Source organism: Rhinolophus sinicus, linkage group LG06 (assembly GCF_036562045.2).
Source record: "Rhinolophus sinicus isolate RSC01 linkage group LG06, ASM3656204v1, whole genome shotgun sequence".
Taxonomy (NCBI): Eukaryota; Metazoa; Chordata; class Mammalia; order Chiroptera; family Rhinolophidae; genus Rhinolophus; species Rhinolophus sinicus.
In genome coordinates, this window is record NC_133756.1 from 122,404,831 (window position 1) to 122,428,291 (window position 23,461).

The 23,461-nt window shown below is 40.3% G+C and overlaps 3 protein-coding genes and 1 pseudogene across 8 annotated transcripts in view; all 4 read left to right on the forward strand.

Annotated features, from left to right (window-relative positions):
* Nucleotides 1-11,999, forward strand: part of LOC109439912 (tripartite motif-containing protein 5) — a 26,035-nt gene extending 14,036 nt beyond the window's left edge. For 5 of the 6 annotated variants that reach the window (XM_074335903.1, XM_074335901.1, XM_074335899.1 and 2 more), the window contains 2 exons: nucleotides 1,141-1,241; nucleotides 1,531-1,799. In XM_074335903.1, the coding sequence (XP_074192004.1) occupies nucleotides 1,141-1,241; nucleotides 1,531-1,547 (118 nt within the window). In that variant the 3' untranslated portion in view covers nucleotides 1,548-1,799. Of the gene's footprint in view, nucleotides 1-1,140; nucleotides 1,242-1,530; nucleotides 1,800-11,864 lie in introns of those variants that run through there. The other variant, XM_074335904.1, reaches the window with a different exon arrangement.
* LOC109440006 (eukaryotic translation initiation factor 3 subunit E) lies at nucleotides 4,019-5,924 on the forward strand (annotated as a pseudogene).
* Nucleotides 11,934-23,384, forward strand: LOC109460423 (E3 ubiquitin-protein ligase TRIM22). Its single transcript, XM_074335895.1, has 7 exons — nucleotides 11,934-12,356; nucleotides 12,892-12,987; nucleotides 13,626-13,856; nucleotides 20,128-20,150; nucleotides 21,411-21,511; nucleotides 21,807-21,833; nucleotides 22,101-23,384. Exons 1-7 carry the CDS (start codon nucleotides 11,934-11,936, stop codon nucleotides 22,691-22,693), a joined length of 1,494 nt encoding a protein of 497 aa, XP_074191996.1. The 3' UTR covers nucleotides 22,694-23,384.
* The window catches only part of LOC109460420 (olfactory receptor 52H1), a 24,677-nt gene continuing 22,676 nt past the window's right edge, over nucleotides 21,461-23,461 (forward strand). The window contains exons 1-2 of the mRNA XM_074335909.1: nucleotides 21,461-21,511; nucleotides 21,807-21,833. The gene's annotated coding sequence lies outside the window, so the exon portion shown is untranslated. The remainder of the gene's footprint in view (nucleotides 21,512-21,806; nucleotides 21,834-23,461) is intronic.

Below are 23,461 nucleotides of genomic sequence, written 5' to 3' on the forward strand. Positions count from 1 at the left end.
GAATAAATAGTCACTCAGGGTAGTACAATTTGGGTGTAGTTTTATCTTAAATTTCTGTTCATACATCATCGTTTGACTGTTCTATAACTATTATGAATGAACAAATTCTGTGGTAGGTATTTGGGTGGGAGAAAGTTGCGGAGTGTGGGTCAGTAGAAGGTAGGGATAACATGTTGCCGTATCAGACTCCTGTACCTTCATAAATTTTATTTACCCAACGTGCCTGTATCAAACTCAGGTTCTCGTATTTCAAAGCTCCTTTATGTATCGTGGCTAGGTTTGTCTTCTTTACCTGCCAAGCATTCAGAATTGGAGACTGCTCCTTTATATTTAAGTTTCTACCTGGGAATGGAGGAGACCAGGGCCTTCTATATTGTTCTCTTCATTTGCCAAAACCAGACTTGAATCTCAAGTAATATTATGGACCTGCTATAAACAACTTATCCGCGTTGGTCATGTACTTTTGAAGCCAGAATGGAAGGGCAGCATCTTTGTATCTAAAGTAGTACACCTACTTGTCTGCATGAAACACTTTAAAAACATGAACATCAGATTACTATTAGTATGCTATTCCTAATATCTATTTTTCTTAGTGTTATAATTTTTCCTAGAGAATCTGAAATCTCAGATGTTCCTCTGAGGGCCTCCCTACTGGGGAGCAGACTTTAAGGGATTGGTCCTGTGTGGACAGTATTCCCACAATTGATGTCTCAAACAACCAGGAGCCAGGTTCTGCAACCTTACTTTCATATCATATCACTGGGAATCCACATCCGTGCAGTGACTTTTTCTCATATTTGTTTATTGTGAGGAACCAAAGTTTTCATTTTTAAAAAAATTAATTTCATATAATTTCATGTGATTTTGAGGAGGTAGAGAGAGAGGTTAGCTTTTTCATTTTGGAAGAAATAAACTATGCTTCTGAGAAGTGTAGATCCTCCCAAGGTCACACAGAGAGTAACTGTGAAGGTGGACATGATCATGTTTCTTTTGGCTCCAAGGCCCGGAGTCCATTCTCTCGATTCTCAGAGACTCCAGGGAAGTGGGTTCAAGTGCTTTAATGAGGTTGAATAAATAGGAAGTCAGTGGTTTTGAACGGACAAAATGTCAGTTGTGTGGGTCAATCTTTGTCATCCCTAGGAGTAATACCTTGACTGTGAAGGAGCCATACACCCCTTCCCATGAAAGACGTAGAAGAGTGTTGAAACCTGATCTGAGCAGGATTCTGAAAGTGTTAAATGGTGAGGAATGCTAGAGCAAGTAGGTGGCTATTGGATTCTTATGATGGTGGGGTTTAATTGGGAGGAGGTATAGTTTCTACATGTGGATACAGGAGACAAAGAAGGATGGCTATCATGCGCTGATAACATGGTCATATTTAAGGGGCAGTGGCCAGGAGTCTGGTTTACCTGTCATTCCTCTGTCTACTACTGCCCATAGTCCCAATCATTCTCCTGCTCTCAAAAGGAAATCGATTTTAGTGCTGACTCCTTTGCTTATATTTAATATTATGAATTTATATCATTTCAGAGCTGAAAGATGATTGACGCTACCCTGGTAAGGAGAAATCACAGTATCATGAAGCCACCCTGTTCTCATCTTCTTTCAGAATTTTTCATTTTTTATGAGGTCTCATGTCTTAAGACCCATGTTTTTCCTCCCAGCCCACACATACATATTATGTTTCTGCAGTGTTATTTCTCTCCCCAAAAACAAAACTAAGTTGTTCCCATTTCCCACTCATGTTATTCTCAGGATCCCTCTACAATGTCACAAATAAAGTTACATCATACCCCTCACTCAACCCTGTAATTTTTCTACAGTTTACATGATCTTGGATCCTCCAGAGAATAAACCAGATGTTGCCTTTTCTGTGGATTAGCAACAAGTTTGATATGTGTTAGGTTGGAATATAAATTATACATATCAGAAAAGTGATTATCATGACTATGGTGTCCTGGGATCACTCATTATCACATCAGGGAAACATTACTGGGAGGTAGGTGTGTCAAAGTCACTTGACAGGATCCTGGGGGTATATGGTGAAAAATGCTCTTACTTCGATATGACAGGTTTTGTTAGACAAGGTAACAGTTGTCAACATGGTTTTACTAGGTGTCAACCTAAATATGACCACTGGGTTATAGGGTTATGTAATTTTTTTTTTAACTTTTATTTATTTTAAGTGTGTTTTCCAGGACCCAACAGCTCCAAGTCAAGTATTTGTTTCAATCTAGTTGTGGAGGGTGCAGCTCACAGTGGCCCATAAGGGGCTTGAACCTGCAACCTTGTTGTTAAAAGCACTGCGCTCTAACCAACTGAGCTAACAGGCCCCACACCTGTAATCAATTTTTATATTATGCTGTTAAGGATTATTTCCCTCTCATCCATGGTAGTAACCCTCTCCATGACTGTTCCTCCCTGTAATGTTGGGGTTTTCCTAGACTATAAGGCCAGCAGTATCTCATTTTTCAATGTCACAAGTTTACAGTTCTCAGGAACAAAGACTAAAGCCTATTCTCCAACGAGATAAGAGGGACATTTCTGTAATACAAGAGATGTTCATTCAGGGCTTCATGGCATCCCCGTGTCTTTTTGCATTTTTATTCCTAACTCTTCCCCAATCAAGTTCAGAGCTAAGGGGGAAAAGTGTGCTCTTTACTCAAGTATTATCTTCCCTCATCTCTGCTTGTCTCCAAGAATTCTCATCTTCCTCACATTTGGAAGAACTTTGATGAGACAAGGGATTCCAAGGTGGATATTTCCAGTGTCTCTCTCTGTGTGTATGTACACGTTTATATCTTAGCTCCCATCCATGGAACTGGGGGAAATTCGTCTTCTATATTTTCCCTTTGAACTCCGCCTTCTTGTTAGCCCATTGCTACGATGACCAGGGCTCTGACTCACTAGGAATAATCAGCACTGTTACTGTCAAATAACTGTTAGGGGACATTCATATCTTTTCAGTTACTGGAATGCCCGTCCTCCAGTTCAAGATGAAGCATGTAGTTACAAGGAAAAAAAGACCTGAATACACATTTTTATGGTCCTTGATACCACTGTCAAGACCATTCTGGCTCTGCTTTTATCTCTGTCTCTCTCCCTCATATATATTTGTTTTCAGTTATAATCTCCTTGTTCACCTCACTCTCCCCACTGGGCTGATAGACTATTGTCACCTCAGGCATGAGGACCAGCGTGTCCTCTCCCAATGCGAGGGAGGAGAGTTGCTTCTGAAATGGTTATTCGTGCAGAGCTTGGGGAGATCCCATGTCCATTCCTCTAGAACTACAGACAGATCATTGCCCTTCTGTAAAGACTATAAGAAGAGTTACTCGTTTTTAGAGTCAATGTATTATATGACATAATAAACAACCAGATGTTTTTCAAATGTTTGTCCCATTCTTCATTCTCACCTTTGAGAAACAAGAAGAGGATGATTTAGAGTGTCGGGGTTAACGCAGAGATGCACAGTAGAGTGAATTTGGTACACTCTATTTTTGATCCATGAATCTTGTTGACAATTGGAGGGGATTGGAGGGTTCGGTGTTTGTGTGTTTAGGTGGATGGAGTACACAGGGGCGGGCTAGGATTTGTGCCTCCGACAAATCCCATATTCATCCTTTTACTCTTGCCTTCCTTTGAGTCTCCTATCTGGACCCACATCCTGGGCCCCAGAGAACTAATGGGTTCCCTCTAGACTCTGTATGAGATGTTTGTATGAGGTGCAGTGCTTTTGGAATGTGAAGAAAGAGATTCTTTTGGCAACAAGGCATGTAAAAGCTGGCTCTTTCTCAGGATCCCTCTCTTTAGCCACCCCGCCCCCCAAATTGCATTCTTACAAAATTCCAACTGCAGTATACATTATGCATTTCTGAGTAGGATGAGGTGGGGCAGCTTTGGGCTGTAAATCCTTAGACCAATCTACAATTTGATAATTGTGGCTGCAAAGAGGACCTGATGTTTTTAGCTTGTCTGGGAAGAAATTATAAAAAAATTCATTGGGTCTTTTCCTTGAAAGGTGGCAGAGTATGAGTTGACTACTCTCATCACACACTTTTTGGGTCTGCATTTACTCTTTTCGCTGCTTGAGTTTCTTCTCTCTGTGAACAAGATATACCTATAATGAAAAAGAATTATTACAAGGGAAATTGGGTCTTCTTATGGTAGACATGCTATGGATGTACACATAAACATTTATTCTTTGAGAGAAAAAAGAACATCCGTTGTTGCACAGCTCAAACAGCTTCAGGTGGAAGCAGAACCAATTGTGAAGATGTTTGAAGATCCAGAAACCACGAGGCAAATGTAGTCATCCAGGAATGGTCGGATGCTCTTTGACTAACTGGCGGACAAGCATGGTTTTAGGCAAGAATGGTTAGAGACAATACAGATATGTAGCATTCCAATATGAATGTGGGAATTACTCTGGAGCAGCAGAATAGCTGCTTCTGTAGAGTGTTGGTTCCAGCAATGGGTAGAAATGTTTTTGAGTTCACTCTGGGGAAAACTGGCCTCTGAAATTTTAATGCAGAATTGGGATGCAGCCATGGAAGACCTTACATGGTTAAAAGAGACCATAGATAAAAACTGTGAGTTCTCCCCTCTAGTCTCTTCGGCAGCAAACATGGCTCCTTTTTTAATGACCCCAAAAGGCTTGATAACATTGTCAATTTCTTCTTTACCACCCACAGTATCTTAATGCAATTCATATGATGAGTCCACATATTCTTTGCTATTTGATAACAGCAGTCAGAGGAACAAAGATGTTCGTAAAGCTTACTATTATTGGATGCAGGGCTGGATGGAGAAGGATACTCCTTGTTAGTGTTAATGTGATAACTGAGAAGCTAATGGAAAAAATGCCAGCTCTCAGGATGCAATTTGGGTGAAATTTGCATGATTATCATTGCCCTTGAAGAGGATCAGGAATTTATTCATTGTTAGAACTAACTTCATTCATACCCAATAACATTAACCTAATAAGGCTCAGCAATTATTCCTATATAATTTTCCATTCCTGCCTCATAGATATAAGTGAATTAAAGAGTTTAAGCCAAGATTAGCTTAGTATCTGGGGGTTACAACAAGACCAATATCTGTGCTTTAATCCAAAAAACATTGACTTCTCAGTCGCCCTACATGTCTCATATCAGTTAATGTGTGAAAATCGCCAAGCTCCGCCATCTTGTCAGTCAGGGACCCTTGTTCTGGAGCTTCCACTACCTTGCAGCTGCAGCGTCAAAACAAGGTAGTCAAAGGAAGAACAAGATAGATAACAGGACAGGAGAGTATTTATAGGAATAGAAAGTGTTTCAGTTCTGCTTTTGATTGATGGTGTAAAAAGGACCAAACATTCCCAAAGAAAGTGAGGAAAAGTGAACAATTATGGAGGTGTGAGTGTTACTCAGAGAGAGACTACACTTGAACACCACCATCTGTTCACCTCCATGCTCTTCCTGCTCTTAGTTGCTGGTAACACGGCACTGAAATAGTTGTACCACCATGAACTCTGGAAGACTTCCCCTTCTGGCCTGCCTAGACAAGGAACAGAAACTGGTAATTACCTGGTGGAACTCTAAGATTCAATGATGTGGAGAACTTTTGTCAATAAGCTCACACTGAAAACCCCCTACCCCCACCCCCCTGTTTTATTGTTAGGACCATTCATGAGGACAACTGCTAACACTGGCAGTAGCAGTATCAGCTTAAATTCACTGGCCTTTATCACTGATTATCTTCCCCGACACAATCTGCTTTACAAAGAGTAGGTACCCAGATTTTTTGGATGCTTATTTTATCCCTAGTAACTTGTTTAGGGACCTGAATGTAAGATAAGCTGAAGTAATAATTATAGGATTGAATTAAAATTCTGAGTATTCAGGCAAGCTGTCGAATGTATCATTAGAATTCACATTGTTCTCACTCAAATATTCTTGCTGGAGGAAATTGAGATGGGAAAAGAAAAAAGTGCGTACCTCCATGGTGCATGCCCTAGAACATACTGAAAAGCATTACCCTCCCCCAGTGTCCTGCAGTGACTCATTGTTGTTGTTTAACTTTCGGTTCTGCTTTAAAAAGGTTTCAGTTCCACTCCCAACAACTTAACTTTCATTTCTCATTCACCTCCTGTGGGGCCATTCCTCTGCAGAGCTGGTCTCTGTCTTGGTGAGTGAATCTTGACCTGACCTACTCCTGATCTCCTGCACTTAGCCTGAAGGTATGTGTGAGCAGTTTCTGAGGGCAAAGGGGAGGAGGCTTTGGGGTAACAGATTGAATGTGTTTGGGAGAGTTAAATAGTGGTTCTGAAGCTGCTCTGCTAAAGTGGCAGAAAAGGGGAGCATTGAATCTGGAGGAAGAGTGACCTTTAAAGAAGGGACATTTAAAAAAGCAAAGAGTCTTGTTTGTTTCTTAGAGGGACCATTTTTTCTTGAGGCTGAGTCACCCTCATCTTCTTCCTATTACTTAGTTTTGACTTTCTGCCTTGCCAGTTCAGCCAGAATACTCTTTTTTGCACAGGCAGAAAATCCCTTCCTCCTTTTATCCAGGGAAGCTTGTGAGATGGAGCCCTGTTTTCCTCTTCATAAAGCCGAAGCTCCTGCTGAGGGCTAGCAGAGATGAGAGCCCTTACCTGGGCACATGTGGGAGGGAAGGATGTTAGGGGCTCTGCAAGGGATCAGATCCTTTTGAAGCTGATCCTGTTATTCTAGTCCCAGTAACTTCCAGGAAGCTGTGCACAACCGTCCCGATAAATGACCAGCTCTTTGGCTGGCCTGAAGGATCACGTTGTTACCCATGTGTGTAGCTCCCCTGTGGTCACTTGTCTTCTGGAGGTCCAGGCACAGGGAATTTGTTCCCCCCTGAGTGCCACAGCTTACTCTTACTTCAGGTAACCGCATGCCCCTCTGGTATCCTCTCATGATTTAGAAGTTGTTTTTTATCATCAGACAGACCCTTCCGTTGTTTATTACGCAACCCCTTACTCAATTTTCCCATGCACAGATCTAAGGAAAGAAGTTGGGAATTTCTCAGAACGAACTCCATCTTAAGCTCACCTTTGAGCACTGTGTACCGTGATCTCTATTACATATATTTTGATGTATACTTACCTTTTCCCCCCCTTTTCAGTGGTCATGAGTCTGTGCTGTATGCCTGGACAAAATTCATATCTAATGAATATTCACTGTCTACTCAGGAGCTAATATAGTGCCCAAAAAAACTGGAGAAGATGGAATTTAAAATTTTTGAATATTTGTTGTTAAATTCGTAAGAAAACCATACAGCTGTGGTAAAATCTGTATTAACATCTATTGAACACACAATAAATATTAAGCACCTACCAAACATATTCCAGGTCAGGGGAAAGAAAGTAAACAAATAGTAAAAGAGTAAGACAGTATGAAGCAAGATGAAGATTACTATGGTAGAAATGTAAAACAAAGACGCAGCAACGATAATAAACCAATAGGTCAATAATAGAGCAAGATATCTATAGTTCCCTGGTAAAGGGCTTTCCCATTTTAAATAGATTTCAGATTGCATCTCAGTGTGGGAAGGTGATTTTGAACAGATACTTCAATGAAATGACGGATTTTTGTCCTGAGCAATTAAGGTGGCCAGTGTGGGTTGGGGTGAAGTTGGGCTCAGAGGGTGAGGCAGTAGGAGGGGATGTGTAATGTAGATTTAACTAGACCATGCTAAAGATCGACTCACTGATAACATGCATTTGAAGAGAGGAGTAACATGATTGATATATACTTTAAAAAATCACTGTGGCCAATGGTGTGAGAAATGATGACAGCAGACTATATGAGACCACTAACAGTTTCAAGAGGACTAATGGGGAAACTATTCCTGGATCCAAGTAAAGCACCTAGTTGGATTGGACCTAAGTGAAGGGAGTGCTATAGGATTTTCTGATGAACTGACTGTGAGATAAGGGCTGAAACTAGGGGTAGCTTTATGAAGACTGCTTCTGTTACAAAACGACTTCTTTGAAACAAATTGACTTGAGAGCTGGAGCTCTTGGGGCTCGTTCATTAATGTGATGCAGATTAAACCCTGGAGTCTCAGGGATAGTAGAAGAGGGCGCTCTGAACATAGAGGAATGGGGAGAAGTTGCAATGTTTCTGAGTTCCCCAGGTCTGGATGCCAAAAAGTTTCATCATCCCATTGGCAGTTTCTGACCCAGGGAAAAAGGGAAGTTTCAAGGATGTTGACTGAAACCCTCATAGAATTTTCTCCCCATTGTGGAGACATTTTCATTTTTCTTGTCTGAACTGTACAGATACAGAAAGCTTCTGTGCAGACGACCAGCGTATAGTGAGAAGGGAAACTCAGGACTGAGTTGACCTTTACCTTACTCTGTAAAAACTCCTACACTACCATCTCCAAAAGGTAGCATAGGTGTACCTCTATCTGTATGTCTGTTGTTCTTAAATGGGTAGGGTTTCAATTTTGTAATTGTGGGGACAGAGCCCCAGAGAGTAGTTTACAGGCTCTCGGCCTCACGTGAAGGGGTGCTGGCTCGGGTGGTGAATGGCCGTCGGCTGTGGCTGATTGGCCGACGGCTGTGGCCGGTTAGCCAATTGGCCGCTGGTATAACTGCTGCGACTATGGAGGATTGCCGAGGAGCCGAGCAGAGCCAAGCAGAGCCGAAGAGAGCGGAAGAGGAGGGCTGAGGAGAGCGGAAGAGGAGAGCCGAGAGAGAGGAACAGAGGAGAGAGTGGAGAAGAGTCGTCGGTCCGTCGGTTGGCGGAAAAGCGGACGGCAGGTCGGCGTCCAGTGGGCCCAGCCTCCAGTGAGACCGTGGTGGTATGGCTCCCCTACCTATGGCTCCGTGGGTGTTCCTTGTTGGCCTCACCATATCCTGCATTCTTGTGTGGGGAGCGGGACCAGAGACCCCGCAGGCCGCCCCGCACGACAAATGGCGCAGCGAGCAGGGTCTCCCGCCCGACAGTAATGCTCCTTCGATTATAGACTAAAATGAATGGATAAAGCAAAAATAAGAACTTGTATTAGTTTTCTAAGTCTGCCATGAAAAACGTACCGCAAATGCCGTGTCCAGCACAGACAAGAGGGCTAGACCTGAGGGGGAAGGGTGGGAGATTAAGAAAAACACAGAGACAGGAAAGTTGGGATCAGGAATCCACTGTCCACGGATGGCAGAGCAGTGGCACAGTTTTTATTTTTCACACGGTTTTTATACTGTCTAGAACAATTGTCTATTTAAGCAAGTATTAGTAGAATTTTCTGTTATGTATATTTGCAAGCTTGTATGTCTGTGACTGTGATTATGCTATCTTGTTCTTTCTGGGGGAAGATGCTGAGGCGAGGCGTCCCTTGGAATGACCTCGCAGGCTGCAAGGACCTTGTCAGCTTACTTCCTGCTCTCCACATCAAACTAGTGGCTTAACTGAAATTTGTATTCGTACAGTCCTGGAGCCCAGAAATACAACATGAGTGGTGTTGGCAGGGTTGGTTCCTGTCAGGACTGTAAGGGAAGGATTTGTTCCTTGCCTCTCTGCTCCGTTCTGATGGTGCTGGCAATCACTGAGTTCCTTGGTGTATAGTTTCATGACCGTGATCTCTTCATATGGTATTCTCTATGAGTTCATGTCTATCTGTGTACAAATTTCCCCTTTTCATAAGACAGAGTCATGTTGGATTATGTCCCACCCTAATGACTTCACGCTCATCTGCAAAGACCCTATTTCCAAATAAAGTTTCCTTCACGCATCCTGGGAGTAGGACTTCAACAACTTTTCACAGGATGCAATTCATCACATGACAGCACTCAACGTGTTTGAAACGGGACAAACTTTCTCTTTCCACTATATGTTGAAACCTCTATGTTGAAACTGCTCTCCTATGACTGAGAGATGCCTCCCTGGAATTTATGTTCCTTACATCTGTGCCATGTGTGTGATCCTCAGTATATGAACCCCTCCCTTCCTCCCTAAAAACAGAAATATTCAAGTGCCTATTGACATCTTGCCTTATGTCCAGGTCAAGGGAAAGGCTCAAGACTCCCCAGAACCTCCCACCTGGTCTTGATCTCTCCATTTCTACACCGGCATAGCATTGGGTATCAATTTAGTTCTTGCATCATCTACCTCTGATTGTCATTGGTTAAATCAGTGCAGTAGTGGAGAGAACTTTGAATGAGGGTCCCGAGGATGACATGTTCACCCCAATTCTACCTATGACAAAAGAATGATCTCTGTAAGTCATCTATTCTATTGACACATTTGATGAAGGGAGTACTTATATTTGTCAAAAAATTTAATATGAATAATAAATAGGTCAAGGTGATCTCTAAATTATAACTGGTTATAAAATTGTTAGTGATAAAATGACTTCCTCATTGTGGTCCTTGCTGTGTGTAGGTGTCTCTGGGGAATGAGTTTGAGGGCATGAAAAGGCTCTGTGTGGGACAAGTGTGTTAGGAGGTAAACACGTCTCAGCTATTGGAGAACTCTTATTTTTTAAAATATATATAGAGATATTTATTAAACTTATCGGGGTGACATTGGTTAGTAAAATTGTATAGGTTTCAAATGTACATTTCTATAATACATCATCTATATACTGCATTATGTGTTCACCACCTAGAGTCATGGAGAACTGTTAATTGAGGAAAAAAGCATGAAAAACTCAAAAGAAAAGTAGTCATCCATGGAGAGAGGAGGAAGTTCTAGTTTTATATATTCATCAAACAGTGTGTTCCTGTGTGTGATACAATGTTCTAGGTACTGATGATACATCAGTGAACAAAACAGTGCCTGATCTATGCATGCCTTACTTTTCACAAAGAAGAAGAAGACAGTTAAAGAAACATGTTATATATTACGTAGTAAAAACAAGAAAGATAGCAAATGTATAGAAAGCAATAGTATCAGCACTTTTCCTACAGATAAGTAAGAGCAAGTCCTTCTGATAAAAAAAATAGGTCAAGGGGACACTAAGTAAAATGTAAGAGTGAGTCATGCTGACGTCAGGGAGCTGATCAGTCCATGCAGAGAGATACGCCACTGCAAAGTTTCTGAGGCAGCAGTGGTCTTTGTCCTTTTAATAACAAGAATATATTTTTTGCATGGGAAAGAAAGGCAAGAGAGACGAACCTCAATGACAGCAAAGTGAAAGAATTCAGACTCAAAAAACCATATATTGTGATTTCACTTTTATGAATTAATCAGAAAAAGCAAACCACTAAAAACACAAGGGGATTAATCGATGCCTGAGGCTCAGCGTCAGACGGGAAGGGGGGAGGGTGACTGTTAATGGCATTAGGTTTGTTTTCAAGAAATAAAAATGTTCTCAAATTGGATTTTGGTGTTAGGTATACCATTCCATAAATTTACTAGAAATTATTGTACTCTTAAAATTAATACATGGGATGTAAATATAACTCATGAAACTGTTAAATAAAGGTAAATCAAGCAAATGGCAGTCATAGGATCATTCTATGCAGAGAGAAGAGCAAGTGCAAAAGCCTGGGGCCACAGAGGGGTTAGCACATTTAACATGGAGGATATGTTTTGAGGTGGGGAAGAAAAGGCAAGACTAACGATGGGTTGCACAAAGCTCTTGGTAGGAAGGGCCTCAATTTGTCTTTCTCTCCAGTAGAAGGAGAGAAAATAGCAATCATTGCCTGGACAGGGTGAAATTTCTTATGTGACAAATCAAGAGAAAAGTATTTGAAATTATTACAAAGAGCCCTTTTCATTCTATACTGACCTACTCTTCTTCTCTCTTTTCCTTTCTTTATTGAATATTAATGTTCTCTCCAGTTCTAATTCTCTGCACAATCAGTATCCTTCCTATTTCTCCCTTTCTTATCCTGCCCCGTTCATTATCCGCAGCCCTGCAGGAGTTTGTGAGCAAGAGGAGCCTTGAACATCAGAACAGGAAGAAGTCAGGGGAGCAAGGCAATGGAGTTTTCAGCACAGATGAACATACAGGAGGAGCTGACCTGCCCCCTCTGCCGGGATCTTCTGACAGAACCCATGAGCCTGGGCTGTGGCCACAGCTTCTGCCAAGCTTGCATCACTGCAAACAACAAGGAGCGTTTGTTCACCCTAGGATGGGAACACCACTGCCCTGTGTGCCAGAGCAGATACCAGCCTTACAACCTCCGGCCTAATCTGCAGCTGGCCAATATAGTGAAGAAATACAGGGAGGTCAACACAAGTTCACACCAGTGGCAGGGGGAAAATATCTGTGAGCACCATGGGGAAAGTCGCCTTATCTTCTGTAAGGAGGATGGGAAGGCCATTTGCAAGCTTTGTGTGCTGTCTCTGGAGCACCAAGGTCACCAAACATTCCCCATTGAAGAAGTGGTCAAGGAATGTCAGGTAGGTCCCAGAGTGGAGGACCATTGGGCAGAATGGTACCTGAAGTGAAATCTTCACTTTTTAAATCGTATTTATTCAGCTTGTTATCATAGAACTGAGCCCTGCATTCTCTTTTCATCTCTTGGCTACACTTCTGAGAGCTGAGGGACATTTCTGTGCATTCTTTCATTTTCTTCAAGAATGAACTTAGACTACAAAATTTCAGCAAACAGAAGTTGTTTGAGTGAGAGTTGCTTCCCAAGATGAGTTCTGATTGCAGAACACAGTTGGTTAGATGTGGGAAAGGAAAGGACTTTTCTTGCTGCAGGAGCAGGTCTTCCTCTAGGAAGAGAAGTGCAGGCTACTCTTCGTAAAGGGATGGAAACTTCCATCACCCAGGGATAAAGATTTTTGTCTACGTTCTCGGTTCTAATTGCCAGTATCATTTCTGTGAACTCTAGTCTCTCCTGAGATGAGCCTGATTTCTTCCCTATTTATCCTCTAATCAGGTGCAGAGAAAGCTCATAGTTTGACTTTGGTGATTCCTTTCTCACAGGAGAAGCTACAGGAAACTCTGAAGAAGCTGACAGACGAGGAGCAGGAAGCTGAGAAGTTAGAAGCTAACATCAGTGAAGAGAGAGCTGCCTGGAAGGTAGGAAGAGATTGTTCCTGAGGAAGTTCTGAGATAGGAAATTGGGCAGCACCTTGGTCCAATCACAAAAAGGCCCCTTCCTCCTTGTTACCTCAGAATTCGTGAGTCCAGAGGACATTTGATTAGTCCTCATTCCATCCCTCTCCTGTTGAGGGCTGGGAGCTGGAGAGTACACCAAGTGAAACCAACTATTTGGAGGCAAAGGCTTAGAGGGAAGCAATGTAAAAATGACTAACGAATCCCATGTTCCATTTCCGTCACTAAGTTTCAGGCTCGGATACTTTCAGAACACACACTGAGGAAGGCCCAGGATTCCCTGTTTAGGAGTTACAGGTGGAAGAGTTTCATATGCAGTGTGGCATGACTATCCAGGACAAGTGTCTGCAATTCAGACTTCATCAGGAAATCACATTGTGTCTCCTGGTTGGCCTTGATGTAGACTTGAATGAATTGCTTTGGGAGGAGCTAAAGGGAAAATAGTAGGGAAAATGGTTTTCTCAGGAACTGCTTACTTGCTTTCAACTCCCGTCCCTCTGAGAACTGCCAGAGGAAAATAGGTTTGTTTGGCTCCCAGACCCATGAAAAGCAGGCCCTCAGCTAGACAGACTGACTGTATCTTATTCTTCTCATCCCCAAAGCATTGTATGCAAACTGAGAGACAGAAGATTCTGAAAGGGTTTGAGGAAATGAGAGGCGTCTTGGACAGGGAGGAACGGAAGGAGCTGCAAAAGCTGGAGGAAGATGAAGTGAATGTGCTAGATAACCTGGCAGCGGCTAAAGACCAGGTGGCCCAGCAGAGGCAGTACATGAGCGAGCTCATCTTGGATCTCCAGCGTCAGATATGGGGATCGTCACTAGACACGCTGCAGGTAAGGCCTTTGAGAAGCAACTATGTTTGAGATTCTGGGGAAAACACAGAGACAAAGTTTTCTTTCCTTTGGATCCCTGCACTTTTTTCCTCATTAACAGGTTCTTTGACCCCCTCAAGTACCCCTTCTCTACCATTCAGTTCAAGGATCATAGGAATAATTCAGTGTACAAATTTCAAGGAGAATTCCCGTTATTTTTATTCTATAAAAAGCTGTTGAAAAATTTGGAGAGAAGATTCTTTACAGACTCCCGGAATTCTCTGTGATCTGGCACTTGTAGGGCATCCATCCCTTCACTATGCTTAGACAAACCACTCTAGTCTCTGTTTATGTTTGATTTTGATATTTGTTGCTGTTTTGTTGAGGGGAGGCTAATGTAGTGCTAGACTGTGTAATACCGAGGTGAGGGATGAGCATATATGAGTATGTATATGTGCTTCTGTGTTTGTGTGTATGTGGGTATGTTTGTGTCGGCTAGAGAAGGATGTGGGAAAATACCTGTATAGACTTAATGGAGGGATTGTACCTAATCTGAATGTTAAAAGAAAAAATGTTTTTCATGGAATTAACTGCATTAATTGTGATCTTAAGCTATGGGAAATTCAGGAAATTTCAGAATTTCTCTGCTTGACTTCTTGCCATTCTCCTTTACTAACTAAACAAGAATTTGTTAACTTGGGTTCCAATACTGAAATAACCAATTTCTATCTGCTACCAGGGGTCTCCAAACTTTTTTCAACGGTTTTCACCAAGGGCCATATGCGGTAAAATACACAAACAGCCGGGCCACTCCCTCGAGGTGAAGTACGTATTGCCTCACCTGGTTTATTTAAGTAAACTAAATATATTTTTGGAATTTGCTGCGGGCCAATTAACAATGGACTGCGAGCCGCAGTTGGCCCGAGGTCCGCAGTTTGGACACCCCTGTGCTAGATCTTCACTTCTGCCTTAAAACAACAATTTTCTTGAGGTATAAGTTACATATAAAATCTACCCATTATATGTATACATTTCAAAGATTTTTAGTAAATATATTGAGTTGTTAAGCCACTAACAAATTCAGTTCAATGTTCGTTGAAAAGACTCTCCCTTCCTCCACCGAATTGTTTTGGAACCTTTGTCAAAAGTCAATTTGCTCTAAGTGTAGGATGTATTTCTGGATTATCAAGCTGTTACATGAACTTCTACATTTGTTCTTACATTGATACTCTAAACATTTGATTACTGTGCCTTCATAAAAATTTTTGAAATCGGTTAAGGTGATCTTCCACATCTGTTATCTTTTTCTAACTTGTTGGAAAAAAAAAATTGAAACAATTCTGTTTCAAAACAATTCTATTCCAAGTTAGTTGGTCTCTATGGAGACCATTTACCCACCTCCCCTCAGGGAAGATTTGGCGAATTCTACTGCCATCTAGTGGTTAGTAGCAAAAGATGCTGCTGCAATGCACAGGACCGTCTCCACGACAAAGAATTATCTGGGCCAGTATGCCAGTAGTGCCACAGCTGAGAAACGCTGTCCTCAGTCCATTGTATTTTCTACGAAAATTTTTGGATATCTTGTTAACTTTTATTAAAGACTTGCTGGGATTTTGATAGGCATAATAATATGGAATTAAACAATAATTTGAGGAGTACTGCTATCTTAACAATATAAACTCTCTTAATTTGTTTAGGTGGTCTAAATTCTAACAGCAATATTTTGTAGTTTCTAGCTCAGAAGTCCTTTACTGATTTTCTTAAGTTTATTTCTAAGTATTTCAGTTGATTCTTTTTGATTCTATTATAAATAAATTTCTATTTTGTATTGGATTTTACATTACTAATATAAAAACACAATAGATTTTTATATTGATTTAGTATCCCACATTTTCCTAAACTCTTCTTAGTTTTCAGTTGTGTGTGTGTGTGTGTGTGTGTGTGTGTGTGTGTATTCCTTGAGATTTTCCGCATAATGGATCATGCCATCTGTAAATAAATACAACTGTACTTATTTTCCAATCTGGACATTTAAATGTCTTTCATTTCCCCCTCCTTTTTTTTTTCTTACGTTTCTTTTTCAAGTTATCCTCATGTGATCTAACCAATTCTTATTTTTTCTCTTCATCTTTCTCTATTTCATGTTTATGAATGTGACATTTTTGCCATTCAAAACTAGGCAGGTAGAAATAATGCTTGGTCATTCAGGGATAACCAAGTGAAACCTGAGAATGACACTAACTCAGGAGAAGTATAAGCTCAGAAACAGCACACTAAGGTGGTCATTTGAGTTCAACAGACCAGTTATTCCTGGCGCCAGATAAATTACTGAATATTTTATTTATTCTGTTGGGCACAGTCCAGCCCATCTTTTCTACCAAGCCTTTTTGATTTTGTATTTGGTCATTGAAAATAAACACAAAACTGAGTAATTTGTAAATTACTCAGGCAGTTCTTACACAATCATTTAGTCTATGCTGAGATTCAGACTTTTTAATTTCAAGCTTGAATTCTTGATGATTTTGCATATTGTTGTTTGTTTAGCTTTTAGTAATGAGCTATAGGACTGTGAAATTTCAACTACAGTTGCTAAGGAGAGACTCCCTCCATTTTGCTATGAAATCCAGGTTTTCTACTCCAAGCTAAACATAGTGCCAGCAAAGACAGAGGATGAAAGCAAAGTATGACTTATGATTGGGACTGAGGAAGAGCCAGAGACTGAGGAATCAGACATAGAAAGGTCGAAGGGTAAACTTCCTACCTGGATATAGTACAAAACAACACTTTAGATGTCTATTCATTGGAATGCAGGTTAGGAATAGGGGCCAATTGCCCATTTTGAATTAACTCTGTGATAATGTCCAAATGTTAACAAATAAACTAAACTCTTGGATACAAACTTGAGATTCAAAATCTGTAGGACTGGGAGAGACCTCTAGTTTTGGTGACTTTCATATATTGGCAATAAGAAAGCAAAATCACAACTTTTTTTTTTTTTAAGATTTTATTGGGGATGGGGAACAGGACTTTATTGGGGAACAGTGTGTACTTCCAGGACTTTTTTCCAAGTCAACTTGTTCTCCTTTCAGTCTTAGTTGTGGAGTGTGCAGCTCAGCTCCAGGTCCAGCTGCCATTACTAGTTGCAGGGGTCGCAGCCCACCATCCCTTGTGGGTCTCGAGGAATCGAACTGGCAACCTTGTGGTTGAGAGCTGACTGGCCCATGTGGAAATCGAACCAGCAGCCTTTGGAGTTAGGAGCATGGAGCTCCAACTGCCTGAATCACCTGACCAACCCCAAAATCACAACATTTTAAGGAAGTACTTGGGAAAGATAAATCACAATCCTGGGAAAAGATGGCTTGTGGTTGTTCCATCATGAATCAATATATACACTTTATATGCAACCTGGAAAAGTGTACCTATTGGAAAGAAAGGTAGAGTTATGTAATTGACGATACCTACAGTTTTCCTCTTAGGTAGTAGGGTCATGGACCACTACTGACAAAAATAGATCTGGGGCAGCCATGTGGGCCAATCAACAAACACTTTGAGTTTATGTTATTCTTCTTCAAATTGTTGTAACTTGTTATGATATATGTGATGGGCTTCTGGTCTTTACCCTCCACAATTTTGCCAACTGGGAATTCAGATGACAGTTTCCCTGTTACTAGGACCAATTTTTGGTGTCATTTGGAATGGACCATTTTATCATATATCTGTTGGTTGCTGGGCAATCCATGCAGTGCTACTTTTGAACTGATAAGAATGAAAATGATAAAAATGTTGAATTTGAAAGTAGTTTTGAATATTAGATGAGAGTTTAGATCTTCCACCCTTGGAAAGAGTTCTTGTCCGTTTATTTTAGCTCTTTTACAGAGATATAATTCACATCTCCTATAATTTATTTGTGTAATGTATAAAATTCCATGGTACTTGTTATGTTACATTATTAAAATTTTAAACAATTGTGGTAGAACGTATAACAAAATTTATCATTTTAACCAATTTTAAGTGTATACTTTAGGGGCGTTAACTATATCCACAATGTTGTGCAAAAATCACTACTGCCTATTTCTATTTTTTCATCACCCCAACAGAAACTCTGTAACCTTTAAACAGTAACTCTCAATTCGCATTCCCCCTGATCTCATTTTCTAGTAATTGCTAATCTACTTTCTGTCTATATGAATTTGCCTAATTCTAGGTACCTCTGTAATATAAGTGGAATCATACCATGTTGGTCCTTTTGTGTCTGGCCTATTTTACTTAGCATAATGTTTTCAAGGTTCATTCATGTTGTAGCATGTATCAGAACTTCATTCCTTTTTATGGCTGAATAACATTCCATCGTATGTATATACCACATTATGATTCACTAGTCATCTGTTGATGGATACAGCTTGTTTCCACCTTTCGGCTCTTGTGAATAATGCTGCAATGAACACTGGCATAAAAATATCTGTTTGAGTCACTGCTGTCAATTCTTTTGGATACATACCTCAGAGTGGAATTGCTGGATTACAATGGTAACTGTTTAGCTTTCTGAGGATCCACCAAACTTTTCCTTAGTTTCGTTTTATATTCATACAAGCAAAGTGTTAGGGTTCTAGTTTTTCCATATCCTCCTCACCCCTACTTGTTATTTTCCATGAGGGTTTTTCTTTTTTCTTTTTGCCATCCTAAGTGATATAGTTTGGTATCTCATTGTGGTTTTGATTTGCATTTTAATAATGACCAATAATGTTGAGCATCTCTTCATGTGTTTATTGGCCATTTTGTACATCTTCTTTGGAGAAATGGCTATTCAAATCCTTCCCCATGTTTTGAATTCAGTTGTTTATTTTTTGTTGTTGAGTTTCAGAAGTTTTGTTATTGTATGTTCTGGATATTAATACCTTATCAGATATGTAATTTGCAAATATTTTCTCCCTTTCTGTGTATTGTCTGTTCAGTCTCTTTATGGTGTCCTTTGGTGCACAGTTTTAATTTTAGTGAGGTCTAATTTATTAATTTTTCATTTGTTGTCTGTGCTTTCTGTGTCCTACCCATGAAATCATTACCAAATCCCATATTATGAAGCTTTTTCCCTGTGGTGTCTTCTAAAAGTTTTATAGTTTATATCTGAATTCAGATCTTTAATATATTTTGTTATAATTTACATATGATGGAAATCACCCATTATAATATTATGGTAACTATTGTATTATATTAAAGCATTTTTTGGAAATAATTTGGTAAAAAGTGTGAGGATATGGTGGTCATCTAACTAGTGTCCAAGTCTTTGTTGGTATAAAGGGATTAGAATAGAGAGGGGGAACAAAATATATTGGTACATTTCTGTTAAAAAAATAAAGCAAATACTGTTATGATGGGGAAAAGAAGATAGTCAAAAGAAGTTGAGGATATAGATTGGACTATATTAATATAATATTTGAATTCAGGGTAAGATACAGTTTTGAGACAGTGACAGAGTGGATATTGATACCATTCTGGGCAATGGAATGTGAATAGTTGGGAAACAGTACATTGTATTTTAGGCCTTCTCTGCTGCTGGTTCCTGTGACTTATTTCATACTTCAAAATTGATGCGGTCCTCTATGAGTAGTGTGTAGGAGGAGTATAGAGTGAGTAGAGGGAGGTCAGAGAAATGTTTGCTTCAAGTGCTAGCTTGCTTGTTCCTGCAGCAAAAGAAAGTATATTTCTTGAGGACCATAATTATTAATTATTCATCTTTGATTCCCCAGTGCCTGGAATGATGTCTGACAAATGGAAGATTTCAACTTTATTGTCTCTAGAATAAATAAAAGCATACAAGTTAAGGAGGTCTTCTCATGAATATATATTAAAGAAATAGTAGGTCTCTTCTCTTCTTTTAAATATGTTCCATCTCTAGATCCTTGGAGCATTTTTGTCACATCCTCACACGAGTCTTCTAGGATGGTGGGTCTGGGTCTTACCTCTACATTTTGTCTGCCGTACTCTGACCATCTATTTATTCACATCCTATCAAGAGATAGTAGGGGTGTGAGGAGGAAGGTGATAAAACTTTGTAAGGTAGGAGGGATTATCACCCTTTCGAGGATTGCCAGACCAAACATGGATATGTAGTTAAATTTGAATTTCAGATAAATGACACATTATTTTTCAGTAGTAGAGTATCTCAAATATTGTAGTGGTCATGCTAATTCTAAAACATATTGTTATTGATTCAAAATTAAATTTTAACCTGCCAATTTTATTTTCTCAATCTGGCAACCTTCTACTTGACTCATGTTTTCTCTTTTCTCCCCAGGATGTGATTAACGTCATAAAAAGGTATGTATGCGAGACCAGGTACGGTCCTTTTTGTGTGTGTGAAGACAGAATGATAGCCACAAGAGTAATCTTGGAATCAATCTGGGCTTTTAAAAATTGACAGACATGGGAAATCTGAACATTACACTGTTTCCAATTGCTTATCACAGATGAAACTGTTTAATGGTAGGAAATTTGGGTGGTGGGAGGTCACAGAGTTAGAGTCAATAGAAACATTAAAAATTAGGGGTTGCAGTATCAGACCTCCATGACTTCAATCATTCTAGTCAAACCTTAGTCTCTACCTCAGCATTTATTTCTATAATACTTTATAGGTGTCTGTCTTGTCACAGGAAGGATCTTGTTCTCTTTATCTGCCAGGCCCCCAAATATTCCAGGACGGGATCTCCTTTACATTTTCTTCCCTCCCTGAGGATGGAAGAAACAAAGTCTTTCTAGGTGGTGTTCTTTGGATTTCTAAATAAATAAATAATAATAGGCTGAAGTCTGGGGAATAGTGGGTTTCTTCCTGGTGCCAATAATTAATCTCTTTTTGCTTACATACTTTAGCATCTTGTAGGAAAAATGCCTTTCTTTGGGTAAAGTTGCCTACCCACTTGGGTAAAGTTACCTACCCACTGAATTTCCCAAGCACGTGATATTCAGACCACTATTAATTTGGACCTCTTTTCCCACATTTTGTAATGTTTCCCCAGGGAATGTGACCTCATATGTTATTCTCAGCATCTGTACTGGGGTGAAAGGCTTTGGAGACTGTTCAGACTTCAGTACAGGAGCCCCACACTTGATAACCTAAAACTCTCAGTAGCCAGGTTTTAGAGCCTCTCCACTGACTGACAATCTGTCTGGGAACCCATGTCTCTGTCCTGTCCCTGGACGAACCACTGAGATGGTAGTGATTTCTCCATGTATCAAATACTTTTTTTAGAAGCATCAAACACCTTTTATAGGTACATTATTTTATCTAATATTGTACTATTTTTAAGAGCTTGAGAGCATGGGGTTTATTTTTCCATTTTAGAAGGAAGAACATAAGCTTTTTTGAGGAGAAGACCTTCCCAAGGTCACACAGAGGGTAAATAGAAAGTTAGCATGAGGACATTTCTTCTGTTTGCACTTTCAGCGCTCTCACCTCTCCCTTCCTCAGGCTCTTCAATGAAAAGGATTCAAGTGCATCAATGAAGTGAAAGGTGAGGGAGACAGTGGTCTTGTAGAGACACAAGGTCAGAAGTGTGGGTGGTCAATTGTTGTCTTTTCTAGGAGTGAGAGCTGGACCTGGAAGAAGCCAAAAATTGTTTCCAAGAAACTGAAGAGTGCATTCCGAGCTCCAGATCTGACCAGGATACTACAAGAGTTTAAAGGTGAGGAGAGCCAGGGGAGGGTGTGAGCATAGGGTTCTTATAGTATCAGAGCAAAATGAGGCAGTGGATGTTGTTTCTAAGTGAGGACAAAAGACAGGAGGTAGGCCTGATAAGGAGAGATACATACCCTATGCTGAAGATGTGATCATACCTAAGGGGGAATGGCCAGGTGTCCTCTCATTCACCAGTTGATAGCCTCACAGGGCTCCCCTCCTTTCTCCCCACTAGAGGGAAAAGATAGGTATCAGTGTTTCCTCCTTTTCTTCTAACATCAGTGAAACGTTTGTCATTTCAGAGCTGACAGAAGTCCAAAGCTACTGGGGTAAGAAGAATTTACAGGGTCTTCAAATCACCATGTTCTTATCCCTTTTCAGAAGTGTGGTTACTATTACGTCCCATGATCTTAGTTTTATGTGTCCCTCCCAAACATGCATACATACAAGAGTTCCTAAGTGTTCTACTCATCTCTGACCCATTAACTCAATCAATTCCCAGTCAGTTCTTCCCAGTCAATTCCCAATATCCTCCTTATAATGTCACAAAACATACATGTCGTATATAATTCACCTGACTGTAAATTTTCCTACAGTGGACTTCAGACTGAATCCAGTCATCCCTCTTTCGGATGTTGTCATTTCTGAAGATCACAGACAAGTGACGGCTAAGACCTGTTTTATGTTTAGGAATGTATATCCAAGCAAATTTTCTGCTTTTGATGTCTTGGGTTGCCAAAATTTCTCCTCAGGGAAATATTATTGGGAAGTAGATGTGTCTCGGAAGTTAGCCTGGATCCTGGGGGTATACAGTAACACAAGTGACCTCAATAAAAAAAAGAGCTCTGGGTTTGTTTTTAACCCACCTGTAAATCATCAAACAGTTTACTCCAGATTCAGACCTGGAAATGGCTACTGGGTTGTAGGATTGAATGAATCTGAGTACAATGCCTTTGAGGACTCTTCCACCTCTGAACCCAAAGTCTTAACTCTTTCCATGGCTGTTCCTCCCTGTCGTGTTGGGGTTTTCCTAGACTATGAAGCAGGCACTGTCTCATTTTTTAATGTCACAAACCACGGGTCACTCATCTACAAGTTCTCTAAATGTCGCTTTTCTCAGACTGCTTATCCGTATTTCAATCCTGGGAACTGTCCAGCTCCCATGACTCTGTGCCAGCCAAACTCCTGAACCTTCTCATTCCCTCACCCACTTGCAGTGCCTCTTATGCTAAGTGTCATCTCCTGAATCTGAGCTCATCTGTACCATTTATACCATCTCTTCATTGCTGTCTCCCTTTAGAACTTTCACACATCCTTGGGATGCACACTGTTTCTGGTTTGAGTTAGGAGGGGGGCTTATTTACCCATTTTTGTTTTCTCAAAGAAAGACATCAGAGTCATCAGAGTCAAAGATAGAGCTGTATTGGTATAAGAGCTTTGCACTTTCATTTATCCATGTTTTTCTTTATCACTGGCTTGATGAGACATGGCAAAACCTGTCTGCCACCATCCACAGTCCTAGGATAGTTCATAATAACCCCTATCCACCACCAACAACTAAGGAGTCTTAAGTGTATGTCTGTTTGTTGCCCAGGGTATAGCATGTTCATTGGAGAGTCAAGGAAAGAAAAACAAAAATAACATATGTACCCAGAGTGAAAATGCTGTGTTCAAAATGTTTAAGTTCAAATCCTATCTTGTCCTTCATAAGCTGTGTAATGATGAATAAATTCTGAGTTTCTTTTTCCCAAAATAGAAATTGAGATTGAAAACTGTACCTAACTCTTAAGATCATTGTCTACAACTGTCACTCAATGTAAAGTACCTACTTAAGTGTCCTGCACAATATAATAAATATTTGCTCTTATGACTACCGATAAGGATAAGCTGTGTCAGTGTCCTATACAACAGATTCGTGCCCTTGAGAGGAACAGTAAATGATTCTGCTGAAGTCTCA

Coding starts and splice junctions, on each gene's coding strand:
- LOC109460423 (XM_074335895.1), top strand. CDS start 11,934: ATGGAGTTTTCAGCACAGATGAACATACAGGAGGAGCTGACCTGCCCC. Junction 12,988..13,625: donor AAGAGAGAGCTGCCTGGAAG/GTAGGAAGAGAT, acceptor TCATCCCCAAAG/CATTGTATGCAAACTGAGAG. Junction 21,512..21,806: donor GATACTACAAGAGTTTAAAG/GTGAGGAGAGCC, acceptor TTGTCATTTCAG/AGCTGACAGAAGTCCAAAGC.